General features: G+C 67.9%; 1 protein-coding gene across 4 annotated transcripts in view; it reads left to right on the top strand.

Moving 5' to 3' along the window:
• The first annotated feature begins 400 nt into the window (after positions 1–400).
• PTPRS (protein tyrosine phosphatase receptor type S) overlaps positions 401–18,003 on the top strand; it is a 39,208-nt gene continuing 21,605 nt past the window's right edge. For 2 of the 4 annotated variants that reach the window (XM_062185280.1, XM_062185279.1), the window contains exons 1-5: positions 402–554; positions 5,019–5,164; positions 5,660–5,801; positions 7,790–7,978; positions 11,054–11,164. In XM_062185280.1, the coding sequence (XP_062041264.1) occupies positions 464–554; positions 5,019–5,164; positions 5,660–5,801; positions 7,790–7,978; positions 11,054–11,164 (679 nt within the window). In that variant the 5' untranslated portion in view covers positions 402–463. Of the gene's footprint in view, positions 555–5,018; positions 5,165–5,659; positions 5,802–7,789; positions 7,979–11,053; positions 11,165–18,003 lie in introns of all 4 variants that reach the window. The other 2 variants (XM_062185277.1, XM_062185281.1) reach the window with 2 other exon arrangements.

Raw genomic sequence — 18,003 nt, 5'->3', positions numbered from 1 at the left:
TACGTGAAAGGCGGAGAAAGAGAGCTGTCCCGTGCGCTGGCCTCCTCCCCAGATGCCCGCGCTGGCTGGGGCTGGGCCAGGCACTAGCCAGGAGCTCCATCCGGGTCTCCCCGAGGGTGGCAGGGCCCCCGAGGTCTGCATCAGCAGGGGGCTGGGACTTGAACCCAGGCTCAGAACTGCGGGGCGGGGGTGTCCGGGGCCCACCCTGGGGCCTCCCTGCTAAGGGCGCTGACCCCAGGCACGAGGAGGCCTCCGTCCCCAGGAGGTGGCACCCGCCCCTCCCCCAGCCCTCGCCTGTGCCTCTGGGGCCCCCAGCTGCCGCCTCCCTGCAGCACCCCCGCCGTGCCCCCCGCCGTCTCACAGCCCCTCGCTGTCTCCACAGACGCCGCCCCGTCCGACGCCCGGCGCGAGGCCTGTCTGTGAGGGCCCCGGGGGGCCGCCCCCTCCAGGTCGGAGGTCCAGCATGGCGGCCGCGGGGGGCCCTGGCGTGGCGGCCGTGCTGGGTCCCCTGGGCCTGCTCTTGTTCCTGCTGCTCGGAGGCTGTGCTGCGGAAGGTAAGACGGCTGGGGCCGCCCACGGCTGGGTTGCGTGTCACTCGCGGGTCAGTCGCATGTCCCTGGGGCGTGTGGGACCGGGCACCCGCCTCCTGGGGTTTAGAGGAGAGAGCTACGATGACGGCGACAGTGCGGGGAAGCCGAGGGGCCCACATCCATGGGGTCACTCCTGAGCGAGCCCGGGGGTCCTCCACCTGCCCTGCGGGTGGGCAGAAGCGCCAGAGGGAAGCTTCTCGGGCAAGAAGGGCGCTGTGGCTGGGGTTTTGTTGGTGTGTAGGAGTTTGGCAGCAAGGAGGTGAGGGCATTGGTGTCATTTGGAGGTGGGCAAGGCTGCTCCTGGATGCAGCTTAACGAGAGTGTGGGTCCTCGCCTGGGGCCAGGGAGGCAGCGCAGGGGTGGGAGTCCGGCTGTGGCCGTGTCAGGCGAGGTTCTGGGTCCCAGGAGTGCAGGCGGCAGGCAGAGCCGTGCAGTGGCCCTGGGGCAGGCCTGAGCCTGTGTGGCGCCTGCAGCTGGGGCAGAGCGAGGGGGGGGGCTGGGCGGGCCATGGGCTCTGGGCCCAGGAGCGGCTGGGACCTGGCTCAGGGCTCACTGGCGCCCTCTGGTGGCTGCTAGGGGAGCGCCGGCCCCCCCGGAGTCCCCCATGAGGGTCACCATCCTGTCACTGTCCAATCCCGTGTTTCAAGGCCCCTGGGACCCGCAGGTCCACTGTGTGGGAGTCCCTGGCAGGGTTTGGGGTTGGGGAGGGAGTCCCTCAGGGGCAGGGCTGGGGCTCCCAGTCCAGGGCGGCCAGCTGTGTCCTCCTCTGGCCATGACCTCTGCTCCAGAGACGCCCAGTCCAGTGGGACCTTCCCAGGATGCCGTGGGCCGGGCTGTCGCTGCGGGAGGAGGAGTGAGGCAGGGCCGTGGGGCTCCAGTGTGCGCTGGGGGTGCGGCCCTGTGCCTGCAGGGGGCGGCTCTCCCTCCCCTGGTGGGGCTCGTGTGGGCTCCCCGTGCTGAGCTCACCATGGGGTCCCGGCCGCGACATGTGCTTCCTGCCTCCCTGAGCGACACAGACCCCACTCATCCCCATGGGGGTCTCGGGGGGGGGTGCAGTGGGCAGGGACGGCTCCCCTGGGACCTGGGGCTGGTGGGGTCGCGTCTGGTGGGCACAGGGGCCCCTGGAACCGCTCTGAGCCCAGCCAGCAGCCAGCACCGAGGTCTGGGGACAGAAAGCCAGTGTGGCGTGCCCCGGAACCGGGCTGCCCGCTGCACACACCCAGGGGCATCCGCGGGGACCCAGCCTGTGGATCCAGGAACACTGCCCGGAGGAGGTGCCGGCTGCCCCAGGGAGGGAGGAGGGGCTTTGCGGGTGGGGGCGGGGAGTGTGTTCTGCCCACGCTGGCCTCTGCCTTCCCTCTTGGCAGCCGGCGAGGCGAGCGGCAGGGCTTGGCCTGGCTGCTCTCTTTCTCCGGGGCGGCTCTGCCCAGGTCCCTGTTCCCCAGGCAGCCTGGGTGTGGGACCCAGCTTCCCGAACCGGGCTGGCGTCCGGGCTCCTGGGTGTCCTGCCAGGGAGTGTGCGGGGGCGGGACCCCACACCGCTCCAGGCGCGGCTGAGGCCTGGGTGGGAGAAACCGAGGTCCATGGGGACCCAGGCTTGGAACCTGACGCCTTCCAGGAGTTTCCGGTAGCGTCCGCGCCCTGTGCCGTGCCAGTCTGTAGCTGAGAGCTGGCAAGGGCCGAGTTCCCTTGGTCGGGCTCTGCCTCCCCGCAGGCCCCAGGCTTCTGTTGAAAGAGGAGTGGGCATTGCTGCTGCCTCGACCCCAGCCCCGGCCCCTACCCTGACCCCCAGCTCCTACCCTGACCCTGGACCCCCAACCCCAACCCGGACCCTCAACCCCAGCCCCGGCCCCGGCCCCTACCCTGACCCCCAGCTCCTACCCTGACCCTGGACCCCCAACCCCAACCCGGACCCTCAACCCCGGCCCCTACCCTGACCCCAACCCTGACCCCGACCCCAGACCCCCAACCCCAACCCGGACCCTCAACCCCGGCCCCTACCCTGACCCCAACCCTGGCCCCTACCCTGACCCCGACCCCAGACCCCCAACCCCAACCTGGACCCTCAACCCCCGCCCCGACCCCCAGCCCCGGCCCCTACCCTGACCCTGACCCCAGACCCCCAACCCCAACCCGGACCCTCAACCCCAGCCCCGACCCCCAGCCCCCAACCCTGGCTCCCGGCCCCTACCCTGACCCCGACCCCAGACCCCCAACCCAGACCCTCAACCCTGGCCCCGACCCCAGCCCCCAACCCTGGCTCCCGGCCCCTACCCCGAACCCGGCCCCCTGCTGACGCCCACCCCCGGGTCCCCTGTGGAGGAGCTGGGTGGAGTCCCTGTGCCTGGCTTCCGCCTGGCCTCCTGGGGTTTGGGGAGTGAACCAGCAGGTGGGAGAGTCCCCTCTCCCCTCCCCTCTCCTTCTCTCTCTCTCTGCCTCTCAAATAAGGAAATCGTTTTTTAAAACTTGCTTAAAAAAAAAAAAACACAATTTTCTGTTTAAAAAAGGAAAAACACGGATGGTTTTTAAACGCCCCAGCTGTGCACCTGCTCTCGGCACAGCTCCGCAGAGGCAGCCGCGGCCCCACGCACACCCATCCACGCTGCACACGTGCACGCACGACACACCTGCCAGACATGCACACGTGTGCACACGCATGCCACACCCCACACACCTGCCAGACGTGCACACACACGCACGCACCCCACACACCTGCCAGACGTGCACACACACACGCACAACACGCATGCCAGACGTGCAGACACACGCAAGCCACACACACACACCTGCCAGACGTGCACACACACGCATACACACCACACACCTGCCAGACGTGCACACACACACGCACGACACGCATGCCAGACGTGCAGACTTGCACACACATGCCGGGCATGCACACGTGTGCACACATGCATGCCGCACACGCACACACCACACACATGCACACATGACACGCCTGCCAGACGTGCACACACACACGTCCACACAGCGGCAGTGTTGGGTGCTTCTGCCCCCTTGTTCCCTGCCTTGCGCTGATCCAGCTCCATCGCTGGATGCCATGGCGCAGTGTTTAGGCCCTGGCCTTTGGTGCTGGCGTCCCACATGGGCGCAGGTTCGAGTCCCAGCTGCCCCACTTCCGATCCAGCTCCCTGCTGTGGCTGGGGAGGCAGTGGAGGGTGGCTCGGGTGTCTGGGCCTCTCTCTTTCTCTAATTCTGACTTTCAAACAAGCAAATCTTGGGGGGAAAAACTGCCGTGGTTGGGCCGGTCTGGGGTTCACTAATCCCCTCCTGTTGGATGTATAGGTTACTTTTTTTTTCTGAAAGATTTATGTATTCATCTGAAAGTCGGAGTTACAAAGTTACAGAGAGAGTTACAGAGTTACCAGAATGGAGAGGGAGGTCTTCCGTCCTCCGGTGCATCGCAGTGGCCCCACCAGGCAGGAGCCAGGAGCTTCCTCCAGGTCTCCCACGTGGTACAGGGGCCCCAGGACTTGGGCCATCCTCTGCTGCTTTCCCAGGCCACAGCAGAGAGCTGGATCGGAAGTGGAGCAGCCGGGACTCGAACCAGCTCCCATACAGAATGCCAGTGTCGCAGGCGGCGGCTTTACCCGCTGCGCCACAGCGCCAGCCCCTTTAGGCTACTGCCCGGAGGGCTCGCCACGGCTCCTTTTGCGGGACGCGTTGTGGCGACCTGGCCGGCGGAACCCCGGTGTCCTTGGGCGACTCAGAAATCGCTCCTGAATGTTCGCTTCTGGACATTCTTCAGTCGTTTGAGGGGCAGCGACGCTCCCCGCCTCGGCCACCGCAGGGCCGCCATCTGGGCCCCCAGGGGCGGGGGTTGTCACGGGGGCTGGGGGCGGGGCCTGAGCGGGGGGGGGGGGCGAAGGGCGGGGCTGAGTCGATTGGGAGCTGGGGGGGCGGAGCCGGGCAGAGCCAGGGGCGGAGCTGGGGCGGACCCAGGCGCTCGGCACTGGGCCGTGGCTGTGGCTCAGCACCTGGTGCAGTGGCCGGTCCCGTGCTGGGCTTGGGTTAGGCGGCCGCCGTGGGAATGTGCGGGCCGCGGTGCCGTCTGCGTGGGGCTCAGGGAGCCTGAGCCCGTCGGGTGCCCGTGGGCCTGGGGGAGTGGGCACAGGGCCCCTTCCTGGTCTCGGGCAGAGTGGGGTTACGAATTTGGGGGCCCCAGAGTTCCGGGGGTCTCTCTCGTTGTCCCCAGCGGCACTGGGAGTGAGTAGGTTCACCCAGGTGGGGGGCTTGGACTGGGTTGGGCCGGGGGTGCCCCAAGGGGCGGTGCAGGGGGCTGGGGAGGGCTCTGTCTCCTGCTCGTGGGCCTCCATGGCTGCGGAGGGCGAGCTTGTGTGGCCCCGTGGGGTCCTGGCCCCGTGCCCGGACCCAGGCGAGCACCCATTCTCCCTTCCATGTCCCCAGAGCCACCCAGGTTTATTAAGGAGCCCAAGGACCAGATCGGCGTGTCCGGGGGCGTGGCCTCCTTCGTGTGTCAGGCCACGGGCGACCCCAAGCCACGAGTGACCTGGAACAAGAAAGGCAAGAAGGTCAACTCGCAGCGCTTCGAGGTGAGTTGGGGTTAGGGGGGCAGCCTCGGCCCCCTCCCCGCCGGCTCCCTGGTCGCGGCCCCTCCCTGCTCTGCACCACCCCCCACCCCCCCCCCCCGGGAGCCCCAGCCCCGTTCCCTGGCTCTGCCACCCGAGCTGTGCAGCCCAAGGCCGGGCCCTTGCCCTCTCCACCGGGAAAGCGGCTCCACTGCGCACTGAAGTGCACACGGCCACCGCTGGCGTGCCAGTCCGAGTAGACGGGGCACTCACCCACGTGCACACGGCCCCTGCCCACGGGCACTCGGCACCCGCCCACGGGCGCTCAGCTTGCTCCGCCTGTCGCCCGCGCTCTGGCTTGGGTCTCCGGTCCCCGGGCATTTCGCGGGGACGCCCCACGCCCCGCGCACACCCTCCCCAGCGCTGCTCCCAGACGCCCCTGGGCCGTGGGGGTGGGCGTGGCCGGAAGCCCCGAGACTGCGGCTGGCTCACTCCTGCGCTCCGCCCCCGCGCCCGCAGACGATCGAGTTTGACGAGAGCGCGGGCGCCGTGCTGAGGATCCAGCCGCTGCGCACGCCGCGCGACGAGAACGTGTACGAGTGCGTGGCGCAGAACGCGGCCGGCGAGATCACCGTGCACGCCAAGCTCACCGTCCTCCGAGGTTCGGGACCCCCGGGCGGGTGGGGGGGGCCCAGGGGCTTCGCGGAGGCCCCGCCCTCTGAAGAGGTTTCCTTACCTAAGAGTGACACAGAGCCGGGGGGCGGAGGGAGAGGACGCCCATCCGCGGGTTCGCTCCGCAAACGCCCACCTCGGCTGGGCACGGCCAGGTGGGAGCCAGGAGCCTCATCCGGGTCTCCCACGGGGGTGCAGGGGCCCCAGCACTTGGGCCACCACTGCCACCTGCCAGGCCATTAGCTGGGAGCTGGATCAGAAGTGGAGAGCGGCCGGGACTCGAACCCGCGCCCACGTGGCACTCCCGCCGGCCTCTCCGTTATTAATCCTGCTCTGTGACCCCAGGCGGCTGCCCAGCAGGAGAGAGGCAATGGGGCCCTGTAGTTAGTGTAGGGGTGCAGCCTCGGGCTTCAGATGCCGGACACCGCAGGGTCCCCTCCCCCACTCGCTCTGGGCCCCCTTGCGTTGCACCCCTGCTGCCCACCCCAGCTGCCCAGGGTCCCGCACCCGGAGCACGGCCGGGGCACCAGACCGTGGCATCGTGGGGCCGGCTGGCTGCTGGCGCGTGGCCTCAGCGCTGAGCTGCGCCCCCCAAGTGCTGACCGCGGAGCAGGGCGACCCCCCGGCGGGCTCGGGAACCTCGCGGGGCATGCCCATAGCACGCAGTGGACTTAGGGACGCGGGCGTGCGGGGCAGGGCTTCCTCCCTGTCCGGCGTCCGAGGGCCTGGGTTCCAGTCCCGCCTCGGCTGCCGACTCCAGCTCTGGCAGCACCGGCCCCAGCGCTCAGGCCCCTGCAGCCACGCAGGAGACCGGATGGGGCTCCCGGCTCGGCTCGGCTCGGCCCAGCTTTGGTCATGTGGCCATTTGGGGAGGGGGAAGGGGGGGGAGCGAGCTGTGTCCTGGAGCTTGGTTTGATGCACCGCTGTTTCGGTCTAGAGGTTACCTTTTAAATTTTTGTTTATGTATTTGGAAGGGTGGGGGAGACAGAGAGAGGAAAGAGAGAGAGAGAGGGAGGGAGAGAGAGAGGCTCCCACCACTGTTCCCTCCCGAGGCCTTCAGTGCCCAAGCCAGGAGTGGGGAACTCAGTCCAGGGCCCCGGATGGGGCCGGGGCCTTGAACCCAGGCGCCAGGCAGGTGCCCCGGGGGCCCTCCCCCGCCCTCGGATTTTGGGGCTGCAGCCCCCATCCCCTGGCGGAGCTCACAGGCTGAATCCCTTAACCACTGGGTCTCTGGGACTTGGGGGATTCTGGCGCCCCCTCCAGGGCCCCCACCCCCCAGGCCGGCTGTGGGGCCGCTGTGCTGCCTCCCGCCGCCCGGCCTCCGCCATCTGATTGTGGGCCCCGCGCACGCCTCCCGCGCTGCTGTTTTAATTAAACTCCGAGGACTCGCGCGGAGCTCCGCGGTGAACATCTTTGTTTAATTAGGAGTTCTGCTAACGCGGCGGCCGCGGCCTGCCCCCCACGCGGGCAGCTGCCGCCCACCCGCGTTCTCGGGGCCCCTCCCCCGCCCGGCTGGGCATGCGCGCACCCACTCAGCCTGGGCCTCCAAGGCCAGCGCGGCACAGCTGCCCCGCGGGACGCTCCTGGCTCTGAGTCCTAGCTCCACGTCCAGTCCCGGCTTCCTGGAGCCATCTGCTGGGTCACTCCCCATACGCCCAGCAGCCAGGGCTCGGCCAGGCCACAGCCGGGGCTCCCCGTGGGCGTCCGCAGGGAGCCCAGCGCCCCCGTGCGGGGTGCGGGCGTAGTAGCCACCAGGCTGTTCCCGTGGGGCCCGGGACGAGGGAGGCCGGCTGGGGCTGGAGGGTCATGAGGACCAGGACGGGACAGCTGGGGGGGAGGGGCTGTCGTGTGCGCCCCTGGCCGCTGCGCCCCCTCCCCGGCCGTGAAGTCCACAGGTGTCCGCCGCGTGCGTGGGGGTGGCCCGGTCCGGCCCGCGGCCGCCGGCTGGGGGTGACGCCTCTGCCGTGTCTCTCTCAGAGGACCAGCTGCCCCCCGGCTTCCCCAACATCGACATGGGCCCGCAGCTGAAGGTGGTGGAGCGCACGCGGACGGCCACCATGCTGTGCGCCGCCAGCGGCAACCCCGACCCCGAGATCACTTGGTTCAAGGACTTCCTGCCCGTGGACCCCAGCGCCAGCAACGGGCGCATCAAGCAGCTGCGATCAGGTGGGCGGGGCGGCCGCGGGGGGGGGGGGGCGGGGCCGGTGAGACGCCGCCGTCGCGGGGAGTGCGCAGCGAGGGGCAGGCGGACCAGCCGCGCAGGGTATGGGCGAGGGGAGCAGACCGCACCGCGGACAGCATAGGGAGCCATGGGAGCTGCAGGGGAGTGTCTCCGAGGACCTGCCGGGCAGGGAGGGGTCTGGCTGTGCGCCGGGCAGCTGGGCCGTCCGGCCCGGCGTGGCTCCCACGTGCCCCATCTGTGTGTGTGAGTGTGTCAGTCGTCCTGCCCATCTCCTCCATGTGTGGACGTTCCCATGCCTCCCACGCACCCGCGCTCATGCCTCGTGCGGGCCCTACGCGTGTGCCACGCTCACAGCTCCTCTGCTTCCTGGCTCCCCTGCGCCCGAGGGACCTCACCCCTGCCCACGCAGCCTCACAGAGCCCTCCGCCCAGCCTCGCCTCCAGGCTGTCAGAAGTGATGGGGGCGTGGCTCCCGCCCGCAGAGCTGGGCGAGGGGCTGAGACCCCGGATCCTGACCGGATCCTGACGCCCAGCCCAGCGCTGAGTCCCGGCGGCCGGCCGGTCCCTAGTGCTCCGTGGGCGGAGCCGCCGCCGACCCCGCCCTCCCCGGCGGGGCCCTGGGCTCTGCTCCGCGCCGTCCCTAACCGCCCTGTTCTCTCTCCTTGTCCCTCTCTTGTAACCACTCAGAGACCTTTGGTAAGTCTGACCCCGCGCCACGCCCAGCACTAACGCCCCTCCCCCACACTAACAGCCACCGCGACGGCGACCTGACCCCTCCGTGTGGCATGTTCACTAACGCCGCCGGCCGTGCGCCGGGGAGAGGAGCCCCAGAGGAAAAGAGGAAGGGGGCGGGCCGCCCCCCACCCCCACCCCCAGCTGCCGGCAGGCCACCTCCTACCTGCCCGAATCCCACCGCAGGGGGAGTTCTTCCTGGGTCCGGAGTGCCTCTTCGGGCTGGGGTGCGGTCCCTTGGGCCGGTGCGGGAGCTGCTGGGGCCGCCCTGCCACTCAGCCCTGGAGTGAGTGTAGGGAAACGTTGGCCTCCTTTACAAAGCAGGCCAGCAGCTCCCGGCGAGTTGAGGCCTCAGTGCCTGGGGGCCACAGCACGTCCGGACTGGGGGGGGCCGCTCCCCACTACCTGGGAGAGCTGCCTCTGGCTCCTGGTGTGATGCTGGCCCCGCCCGGGCCTCTGTGTGTCCATCCGTGCAATGGGCCTGGGCCACAGAGAGCTGGAACCCCGGCTTGGGCAGACGCGCTGAGGGCGCCCGGCCCAGGGCGCCCACCAAACCCCTTTCCTCTTTTCCCTTGGGGAGTCGAAGGCCTCGTGTCCTTGCCCTGCCCCGAGTCCCCTCTGCGTCCCCTTACTCAGCCTGTGTGTGACACCCGTGCTTCCTGACTGCCCGGCCCTGGGCACTAACCCCTCCTGCCCCTCCCCCGTCTCTAACAAGACTCCCGAGACCCCCCCCCATGCTTCCTGCCCCTCCCCCCATGTGCACTTGAGAGCAGCCCCGTGCTGGGCCCAGAGAGGAGGAGGGAGCTCCTGAGCCTTCCCGCCCTGGTCCAGAGGCAGGCCAGCCCCGCGGCTGCCACCTCCTCCAGGCGGGCCTCCTGCCTGCTGAGCCCTCAGACCCCAGCCCCCCTCCCCAGAGGCGAAGCCCGCAGGGCCGCCCGGCCTGCCCCCGCCTGGGGCAGAGCCCCTGGAGTCCCCAGCGCCCACGACTGCTGTGTGACACTCACGTGCCTGTCTCTGTTTCCCTTACAGAAAGCACTCCAATCCGAGGTAAGAGGCGCTGGCTCACCGCCCTCACACCCTCTCGCTGCCCCCAGGCCCCCGTCCTGTCCAGCGTCCCTCTGGTCTCTGTGTCTCTGTCTGTCCGTGGCCAGGGGCCACCTGGCCCTGGGGGAGGGGCCGGCTCTTCCCCAGGAAGGCGCCAGGAGCCAGGTGCCCGCAAAGCCCCGATCTGTCTGCAGCCTTGGCCTTGCCAACTGTGAAATGGGTGTCCCAAGGCCTTGTCCCCGTGGACCCTGGGAGCCAGGGCACTGGCAGGTGTCGCTGGGCAAGCTGGCTGGCATCCGAGGGCTTTGGTCCTGGCTTCTTTCAGAAGTCTTGGGGGAGCTCGGGTCCTGCTTCCGTGGACTCCCGGGCGCGGCGGCGCGGAGGCCTCTGGCTGTGCGGGTTCTGGGGCGGAAGCCGGGTCTTGCATCCGCCCCAGGATTGGTCCCGTCCCTGGAGACTCAGGGTCCCAGGCCCGGTGTTGATTTTATTAATGAGATGCAGATAGAGCCGCCGCCTGCTGGCCAGGCTGGGCCCCAGGAGCCCTGTGCGCCCCTGCCCCCAGTGGGGGGTGGCAGGGTCCGGAGGACCTGAGCCGCCGTCGCCGCCTCCCAGGGTGCGCGTGCGCAGGGAGCCGGGACTCGGCCGGGACTTTAAATCCAGCAAATCTCGGGCACGGGAGGTTTCCACCTCGGCCTTTAACTGGCGACCTGCGTGGCACGTCAGCCCCGGCCCCAGCGCTCAGGTCCCGGACGAGTGCGGGCACGGAGAGCCGCCCCGCCTGGGCGCCCCAGCCCAGGCCGCAGCCACCAACCCCGAGGGTCCTGGGGCCAGGGGGTCGGAAGTCCCGCCCCACGTTTGGACCGAAGTCTGCTCGACGCCGCTTCTAGGCGCGCACAGCCCCTGTTTGCTTGTTTTGTTTTGTAATTGTTTATTTGAGAGAGAGAGAGAGAGAGGTCTAATGTCTGCTGGTTCACTCCCCAAATGGCCGCAACGGCCGGAGCTGGGCCGATCTGAAAGGAGCCAGGAGCTTCCTCCGGGTCTCCCACGTGGGTGCCGCGGCCCAGGCACGTGGGCCGTCACTGCTGCTTCCCCAGGCCGTCAGCGGGCCGCCGGATCAGAAGTGGAGCGGCCGGGACCGGCCCGGGCTGGGATGCGTGCGGTTGAACCCCCGGCCCCTCGCCGTGCGGCTCACGGGGAGCCCGGAAGATCGGCTGTCGGCTGGGGCTCCCTGGCCAGGCCGGGCGGGCCGGCGGCGCTGACGGCCGCGCGTCCTGTCTCCCGCAGGGGCGCTACAGATCGAGAGCAGCGAGGAGACGGACCAGGGCAAGTACGAGTGCGTGGCCAGCAACAGCGCCGGCGTGCGCTACTCGGCACCCGCCAACCTCTACGTGCGAGGTAGGGGGCGCCGCAGCCAGGCCGAGGCAGGGCCCGCCCCGCCCCCACCCTCCCGGGGCCCCAGCCTCTGGGCTCCCCCGCCCCCTGCAGACCCCAGCAGCAAGGCCCCGGGTCCTTAGAATGGGCACAGCTCAAGGTCTGTGCCCCCGGCGGTGCGGGAGGGTGGGGGTGGGGCGGGGAGGGCGTGCGGCAGGGGCCTGGCGGGGTGGGGGGGGGTCAGTCCTGGGCCGACAGGGCCGGGGGAGCCTGCAGGCTTCGGCCCCGCCCCGCCCCCACCCCAGTCAGCTTCTGTGGTGTTCCGTGCCTTTCCCGTGTCGTGTGCTGGCTTTGCTGTTCCAAACTGTGGCCTCGTAGCTCCCCGCTTCACCGCCCACCCCAACAGGGCCCTGGACCTGAGAGTTGGGGAGGGGTCTTCCAGGCTGGCCCCTAGCCCATGGCCCTTACCCCCCACGCACTTCTGCGTCCTCCTAAGGGCGCCCTGGGAAAGGCAGCGTGGGGCCCGCGGGAGGCTGGGGCGCGTGCACGCTGGCGGGGAGCCGGCGCCCTGGGCCGGGGTCGCTGCTCCCGGCTTCCCCTCGTGGCTGGACGCTCAGGCCCTCGCCCCGGCCCCTCCCCAGGCCTGGCCCTAAGCTCGGATCCGTGCTGGGCCGAGCGGCTTCTCCCGCGGCTGCCGCGCCGGCTCTGTGTGGCCAACTCTGGTCGCCACGGCGCACTAAGCCCTGGGCGGCCCCCTCCTGCCCCGGCCCCCACTCAGCCTCAGAGTGGCTCCGGGCTCCAGACTTCGGACCCGGCCCCCAAAGGCCACGTGCAGGGGGGAGGGAGGGCCCAGGAGAAGGGCGTGAGGGCGGTGGGTGGGGGTGGGGGGCTGGGCTGGCGCTGCACCCCCGTGGGTGGTCGCGTGGCCCCGACTCAGTGGCGTCTGTGGAACTCGCTTGTTTCTCTGCTGGGCCGCAGAGAGCGTGGTCGGCAGGCGTGGGGCCAGGAGGGGGCGGGGCCGCTAGCGGGGGAGGGGGCCTCTGGGGTCCGCGCCCCGCCCCTGGCCCCTTCCTCCTGAGCACCATGAAGGGGCTCGTCGCGGCCCTCCCGGTCTGGATTTAATAGAGAAAAGAGACGAGAGAGGCCGAGGTCGCTTGTGGGTGCGTGTGCGTGCGTGCGTGTGTGTGCGTGCGTGTGCACGCGTGTGTCCAGGGCGGAGCGGAGGTTAAAAAAGAAAAAGGTCGTTGATGTTCTTTTTATTCTTTAATTTGAATTTCTGTTTTTTTGGTTTAAAGAAAAAAACGGTCGGTTGCAGCTGCGGGCTTGGGAAGTCCTCTTTTTACTCTCTGTATCTCCCCTATTTTTTCTCTTTTCCCCATGTCATTGTGTTCCGCATCCAACCCCCTTTTACATCCCTCAGAGCTTCGAGAAGGTTGGTGTGTTTTTTTCTTTTTTACTTTCTTTACCCACATTTTTACACCCTGAGCGATGACACGCACACACACGAAGCACACTGGACGCCGCACACACACACGCACACAGGAGCACACACACACGGACCAACGCAGAAAAAGCCATTGTATACACACCTACACACACGTGCACACGTGTGAGACCGGCGTGTGAGTAATCACAAAACCAAAAACTAGATAAATAAAACGCCACGCGAGAGCAAAACCCAGAAAGACACGCGAGTCAGCCGCGCCCAGCCCGGCCCGGGCGCCGCACACGCGATGCTTGCATTGTGGTCTCCTCTGCATCTGTTGGTAACGTTGTTGCTAAGGTCTTGCACTCGTCGTCATGGTAACGGGCCTGATGCATGCTGGGAGAATGTGAGGTTTCTCTGCATGCCGGTTTGGTTTGGTTTGGTTTTCCCAGCACCTTCTGTGGGAGTGTTCTCTCGTCTTCCGTTGTTCTCGTTCGGTTTTCTTTTTTTTTTTTTTCTTCCTTTTTCTTCCCCCCTCCTTTTTTTTTTAGTTTCGTTTTTTGAGGGGGGGAATGGATTGGTTTTCTTTTCCCCCCACCCCGCCCCTCCACCTGCTCCCCGCCTCCCCCAGAGCCACCGGTCCTCGGTTTCTGTCTCGTTTCCGTGCTGTTGGGTTTCTGTTCCTTGGGCTGAGCTGTCCCGTGGATGCTTCCCCAGCGCGTTGTGACCTACAAGCCAGTGTTCCTGTCTCCACTGCGGTCCAGCAGGGCCCAGGGGGTCCCACAGCTGGGATGCCGGGGCAGAAAGTGACCGCTGGCCTCCGAGGCACCAGGGGGCGCGGGCGGACGGCAGGGGCCGGGGCCCCGGGGAGCTGTGTGTGGACCGAGCCTCTGTGTCCCCCCGCCCCGGTGCCCATGTTGGCAGGGAACGAAGTGGGTGCGTCCCCGCCCGGGGCCTCCCAGGGTCCAGGGCTCGGCTCAGTTCTCGTCCGTGCCGCGCTGGGTCTGGGTAAGGGGTCGGAGCAGCGTGGGGGCCGTAGCAGCGTGGGGGCCATGACGGTGCTGCCCTCCCGGGACGCCGCATGCCAGGCACCCAAGGGGGCGGTGACAGCTGGCGTGATGACTTACGCATCCCAGCCGGGCACACAGCCGGAAGCTCCCATCCAGAAACGTAGCGTGGCAGGTTGTGGGAGTGACTTGGGCGAGTACTACGCCTCCGCCTCCCGGGCGATGCTGGCTGCTTCTCCCGTCCCCAGCACAACTTGTCCAGCGGCACAGCATGGTCACTTTCTGGGTACTTGAGCATCCGAGCTGTGGAATTCTGGAAAGAAAAAACAAGGGAGACCTTGGACACAGCCTCTCCCCCTCTGCCTCTCCCGACTCTCCCTTGTTCCTCCCCTCTCGCCTCTTCTCTCCCCCTCTCTCCCCCCTCTCTCTCTCCCCCCTCTCTCTCTCCCCCCTCTCTCTCTCTCCCCTCTTTCCTTAGCCTTTCACTCCTGCAAATGGTCAGATACACCCCCATCCCGTACCCCTCCCCAAGAAAAGGCAAGCTCTGAGAGTCCAGCTCCACCCCGAGGGAGAGCCAGCCCCCAGTTGAATACGGGTCTTTTCATTCCAGGCCCAGCCCCCGGCTCCCCCCAGCCTGTTTGGGCTGCCCCTCCCCTCCTTGCCCTCTGAGCTCGTCAACCATGCAGGAGCTGTCAGGTTGACCTTGGCGACCCCTCAAGAGCCCCCACCCCCAGCTCTAGGTCCTGGTGGGGGGGGCCCGGACTGCCGGGCGCTGAGCCCCCAGGCTCTGGACCGTGCCCTGCCCGGCTGTGTGATGCCGTTGTCCCTGGGCCCTCAGTGAGAGAGCAGGGGGCCCTGCTTCGGAAGGACTCCAGGAGAGGCGTGGATGCCACAGCCCCGGCTATGTCTCCTGGCTCCACAGCCCACCCAGCCTCTCATCAGTGGGGTCCCCAGAACCACAGCTCTTGGTGCCCCCCCCCCCGCGGTTGCCCCCCCCCAAGGTTCAGGGACTGAGAAGGGGGCAGTAACAGCCCCAGGCAGGGCGCTAGGCTGGCTTCGCAGACAGGAGCCGCCCACCCCTCTAACAGACCTCCCCGCAGGTCCGGGCTGGTATCAGACTTGCCCTTCGGAGATGAACCCCTGGGACCCACAGAACCACACTTGGCCCCGGGGGACCTCCCCGACTGTTCATTTTCCTTCCTGTCTCTTTAAAATCGCAGGCCCGGCAGGCAGGCGTGGGCTGGTGGCTCCAGGCGGGCTGCCCTCTGGTGGCAGCGGGGGCTCAGAGCAGGGTGGGGCCGGGGGCGGAGCCCTGCACCGGCAGGCTTAGGAAGGCGGAGTCTCCAGGGCTGAGCTAGGGCGCGGGGTCCCGGGTCCCCAGCCCCCCGGGGCTGCTGGTTTACTTGTGACCCCAGACCTCTGCAGGGCACGCAGCGTCACGCAGCGTCACTCAGGCCCCAGTCGGCGCTGTGCCCTCCAGGTGCTCCCACGGAGGCGGGGCCCAGGCCACCCTGCCCCTCCCGTACCTGGGATGTCCTGGGGTGCGTTGCTGGGGAGGTGCCCACTTCCTGCCCTGACGCCCCTCCCCCCAGCACTCACAGCCGAGGCCCCCCGCCTGCCTTGACCTTGGTGTAGGCAGAGCTAGGCAGAGCCAGCCTTTCTCACCTTGGCCCTGGGGGGGAGAGGGCTCCGGGGTGGGGTGGGTGGGGGAGACCGCTCCGCAGGAACACTGAGCTCCCCTGTCCACTGGCCTGCTGCCTGCCTGCCCTGCATCGCTGTCTCCTCTGCTGGGGGTGGGGTGGGGGGTTGGATTACACCTTGCGGCGGGGAGGGGCAGCGAGGGCGCTTTGGAAACCGCGGCAGCGCTCACAGATGCCAGCAGCTTGCGGAGGCTGCCGGCCGGGGGCTCCAGGCGCCCCTGGGCCTCCCGCGCCAGCTTGATGGCGGAGGGAGCTGGCCGTGGGGAAGGGGAGGCAGGCAGGAGGGGGCGGGGCGAGAAAGGGCAGGTGCAGGGGTTGGGCTCCAGGCAGGGGCGGAGCCCTCCCTTGCTGACAGGTGTAATCTAAGCTTGAGCGACCCCAGGGAGGCTGCGCCACTTCTTGGCTTCACCCCTCCCCGCACCCGCATTTCCAATTTGGGGTTTGGAGGAGCCTCCACGGCTTCTCACCCCAAAATGCCCAGCAGAGCCCCCCACCCTGGAGCTGCGGCTTGCTGGACCGTGCGATGACAGACACTGTGGCGCTCTGCCTAGCTTCACCCAGATCACCTCACTTTTTGAGTATCCCCCCTCCCTCCCCTACCCCCACCCCTCTTTTTTTTTATTTTTATTTTTTTGAGTTTGTGCCTTTTCCAGCTTGGGGGAGGGGTTGTCTCCTGGTTGCTTTGACGGCTTTTGAGTTGTTTTTTTCCCATGTGAATCGGGGTTTGAAGCCACCCACCCCTCCCCACCGCCACCCCCACTCCCGCCCCCTGGCCCATGCGGGGCCCCGCCCCCGGCTATTCGGTGAGCAGAGGAGAGCCCAGAGCCAGCTGGAACGTGCTGAGGATCGAGGCTGGTTGGTGTGGCCCCTTACAACCCGCCTGGACCCTCCATTCAGGTCGGTAATTGGGGGCGGGGGTCCCGCGGGCTCTGCGCCCACCTGACTTCCTCACCTGCGCCTGGAGCTCGCAACCAGGGTGGAGACAGGAGGCAGGCGGGGCCCAGCGTCCACACTCGGCTGCCTACAAGGCTCCGGGGAGGGGGTGGGGGGTGGTCGCAGCCCCTCCCTCCTGGAGGGATCCTCCTGGAACTCGTGGCAAGCCAGCCCTCTTCCCGCAGCAGGGCCCAGAAACAGAGGGTGGGTGAGGGGGGCCGGCAGGTCTGTGACACTGATGGCTGCTGGCCACGTGGGGCTCGGAGCGCTGCCCTCCCCGGTTTAGCTCGGCGTGGACAGCCTTGACGTACTCAACACACACACACTTTGCTTAGAGAGAGGTCAGAGGTGCTCTGGGTTAGGGCATTACCGCCGAGAGCGTTTGAGGGTGTACACGGGGTCTTTGGGGTAAAACGCCCATTGTTATAAAGAGGCAAATGATGGGCGTGCCCTTTAACCTTTAGATCCTAAAGCTGGGTCTCACGCCTCCGCTGTTCCAACCCCGTGTGGGCAACAGCCTTTGACTGATGCCTTCTGGACGTCTATCGTGAGGGCGGCTGGTCATTACTCATGTGATGGGTGTGGGATTTTGTCTTCTGTCTTGGGGCCCCCCGTGGGTACCAGTGCACAAACTGGAAAGAGCGAGGGCGGGAAGGGACCCCTGGCTGCGTTCTTGTGGCCTCGCCGGGAAAGGGCTCACGGTGGAGGGCAGGGGCCCGTGGGCGGCCGGAGCTCTGGCCGCGCCTCCTCCCCAGTGACCCCCTCTCTCCTGGGCGGAATGGGGTGAGGGCCGGGTGCCCCCCAAGAGATGGTGGAGGGCAGGGGCCCATGGGCGGCCGGAGCTCTGGCCGCGCCTCCTCCCGGTGACCCCCTCTCTCCTGGGCGGAATGGGGCGAGGGCCGGGTGCCCCCCAAGAGGCGCCGGGGGGAGCAAGCCCAGGGTGCAGCAGACTACCATTTCCTGTGTCCTTAAACTGGGGTTCACCCCAGACCCAGCCCTGTGCCCGGGCACGCGCCTACTGTATACCAGCTGTGCCAGCTCTGTGCCCGGGCATCTGCCTACTGTATACCAGCTGCCAGCCCTGTGCCCGGGCACGTGCCTACTATATACCAGCTGCCAGCCCTGTGCCTGGGCCATGCACCTACTGTATACCAGCTGCCAGCCCTGTGCCTGGGCTACATGCCTACTGTATACCAGTGCCAGCCCTGTGCCTGGGCCATGTACCTACTGTATACCAGCTGCCAGCCCTGTGCCCGGGCATCTGCCTACTGTATACCAGTGCCAGCTCTGTGCCCGGGCACGCGCCTACTGTATACCAGCTGCTAGCCCTGTGCCCGGGCATGCGCCTACTGTATACCAGCTGCCAGCCCTGTGCCCGGGCCATGCGCCTACTGTATACCAGCTGCCAGCCCTGTGCCTGGGCTACATGCCTACTGTATACCAGTGCCAGCCCTGTGCCCGGGCACGCGCCTACTGTATACCAGCTGCCAGCCCTGTGCCCGGGCATGCGCCTACTGTATACCAGCTGCCAGCCCTGTGCCTGGGCCATGCACCTACTGTATACCAGCTGTGCCAGCTCTGTGCCCGGGCATCTGCCTACTGTATACCAGCTGCCAGCCCTGTGCCCGGGCACGTGCCTACTATATACCAGCTGCCAGCCCTGTGCCTGGGCCATGCGCCTACTGTATACCAGCTGCCAGCCCTGTGCCCGGGCACGTGCCTACTGTATACCAGCTGTGCCAGCTCTGTGCCCGGGCATCTGCCTACTGTATACCAGCTGCCAGCCTTGTGCCCGGG

The sequence above is a fragment of the Lepus europaeus genome, unplaced genomic scaffold (genome assembly GCF_033115175.1).
Source record: "Lepus europaeus isolate LE1 unplaced genomic scaffold, mLepTim1.pri SCAFFOLD_334, whole genome shotgun sequence".
NCBI lineage: Eukaryota > Metazoa > Chordata > Mammalia > Lagomorpha > Leporidae > Lepus > Lepus europaeus.
The sequence above is the reverse complement of the archived record's forward strand: the minus strand, read 5'-3'. Positions and strand labels throughout refer to the sequence as shown.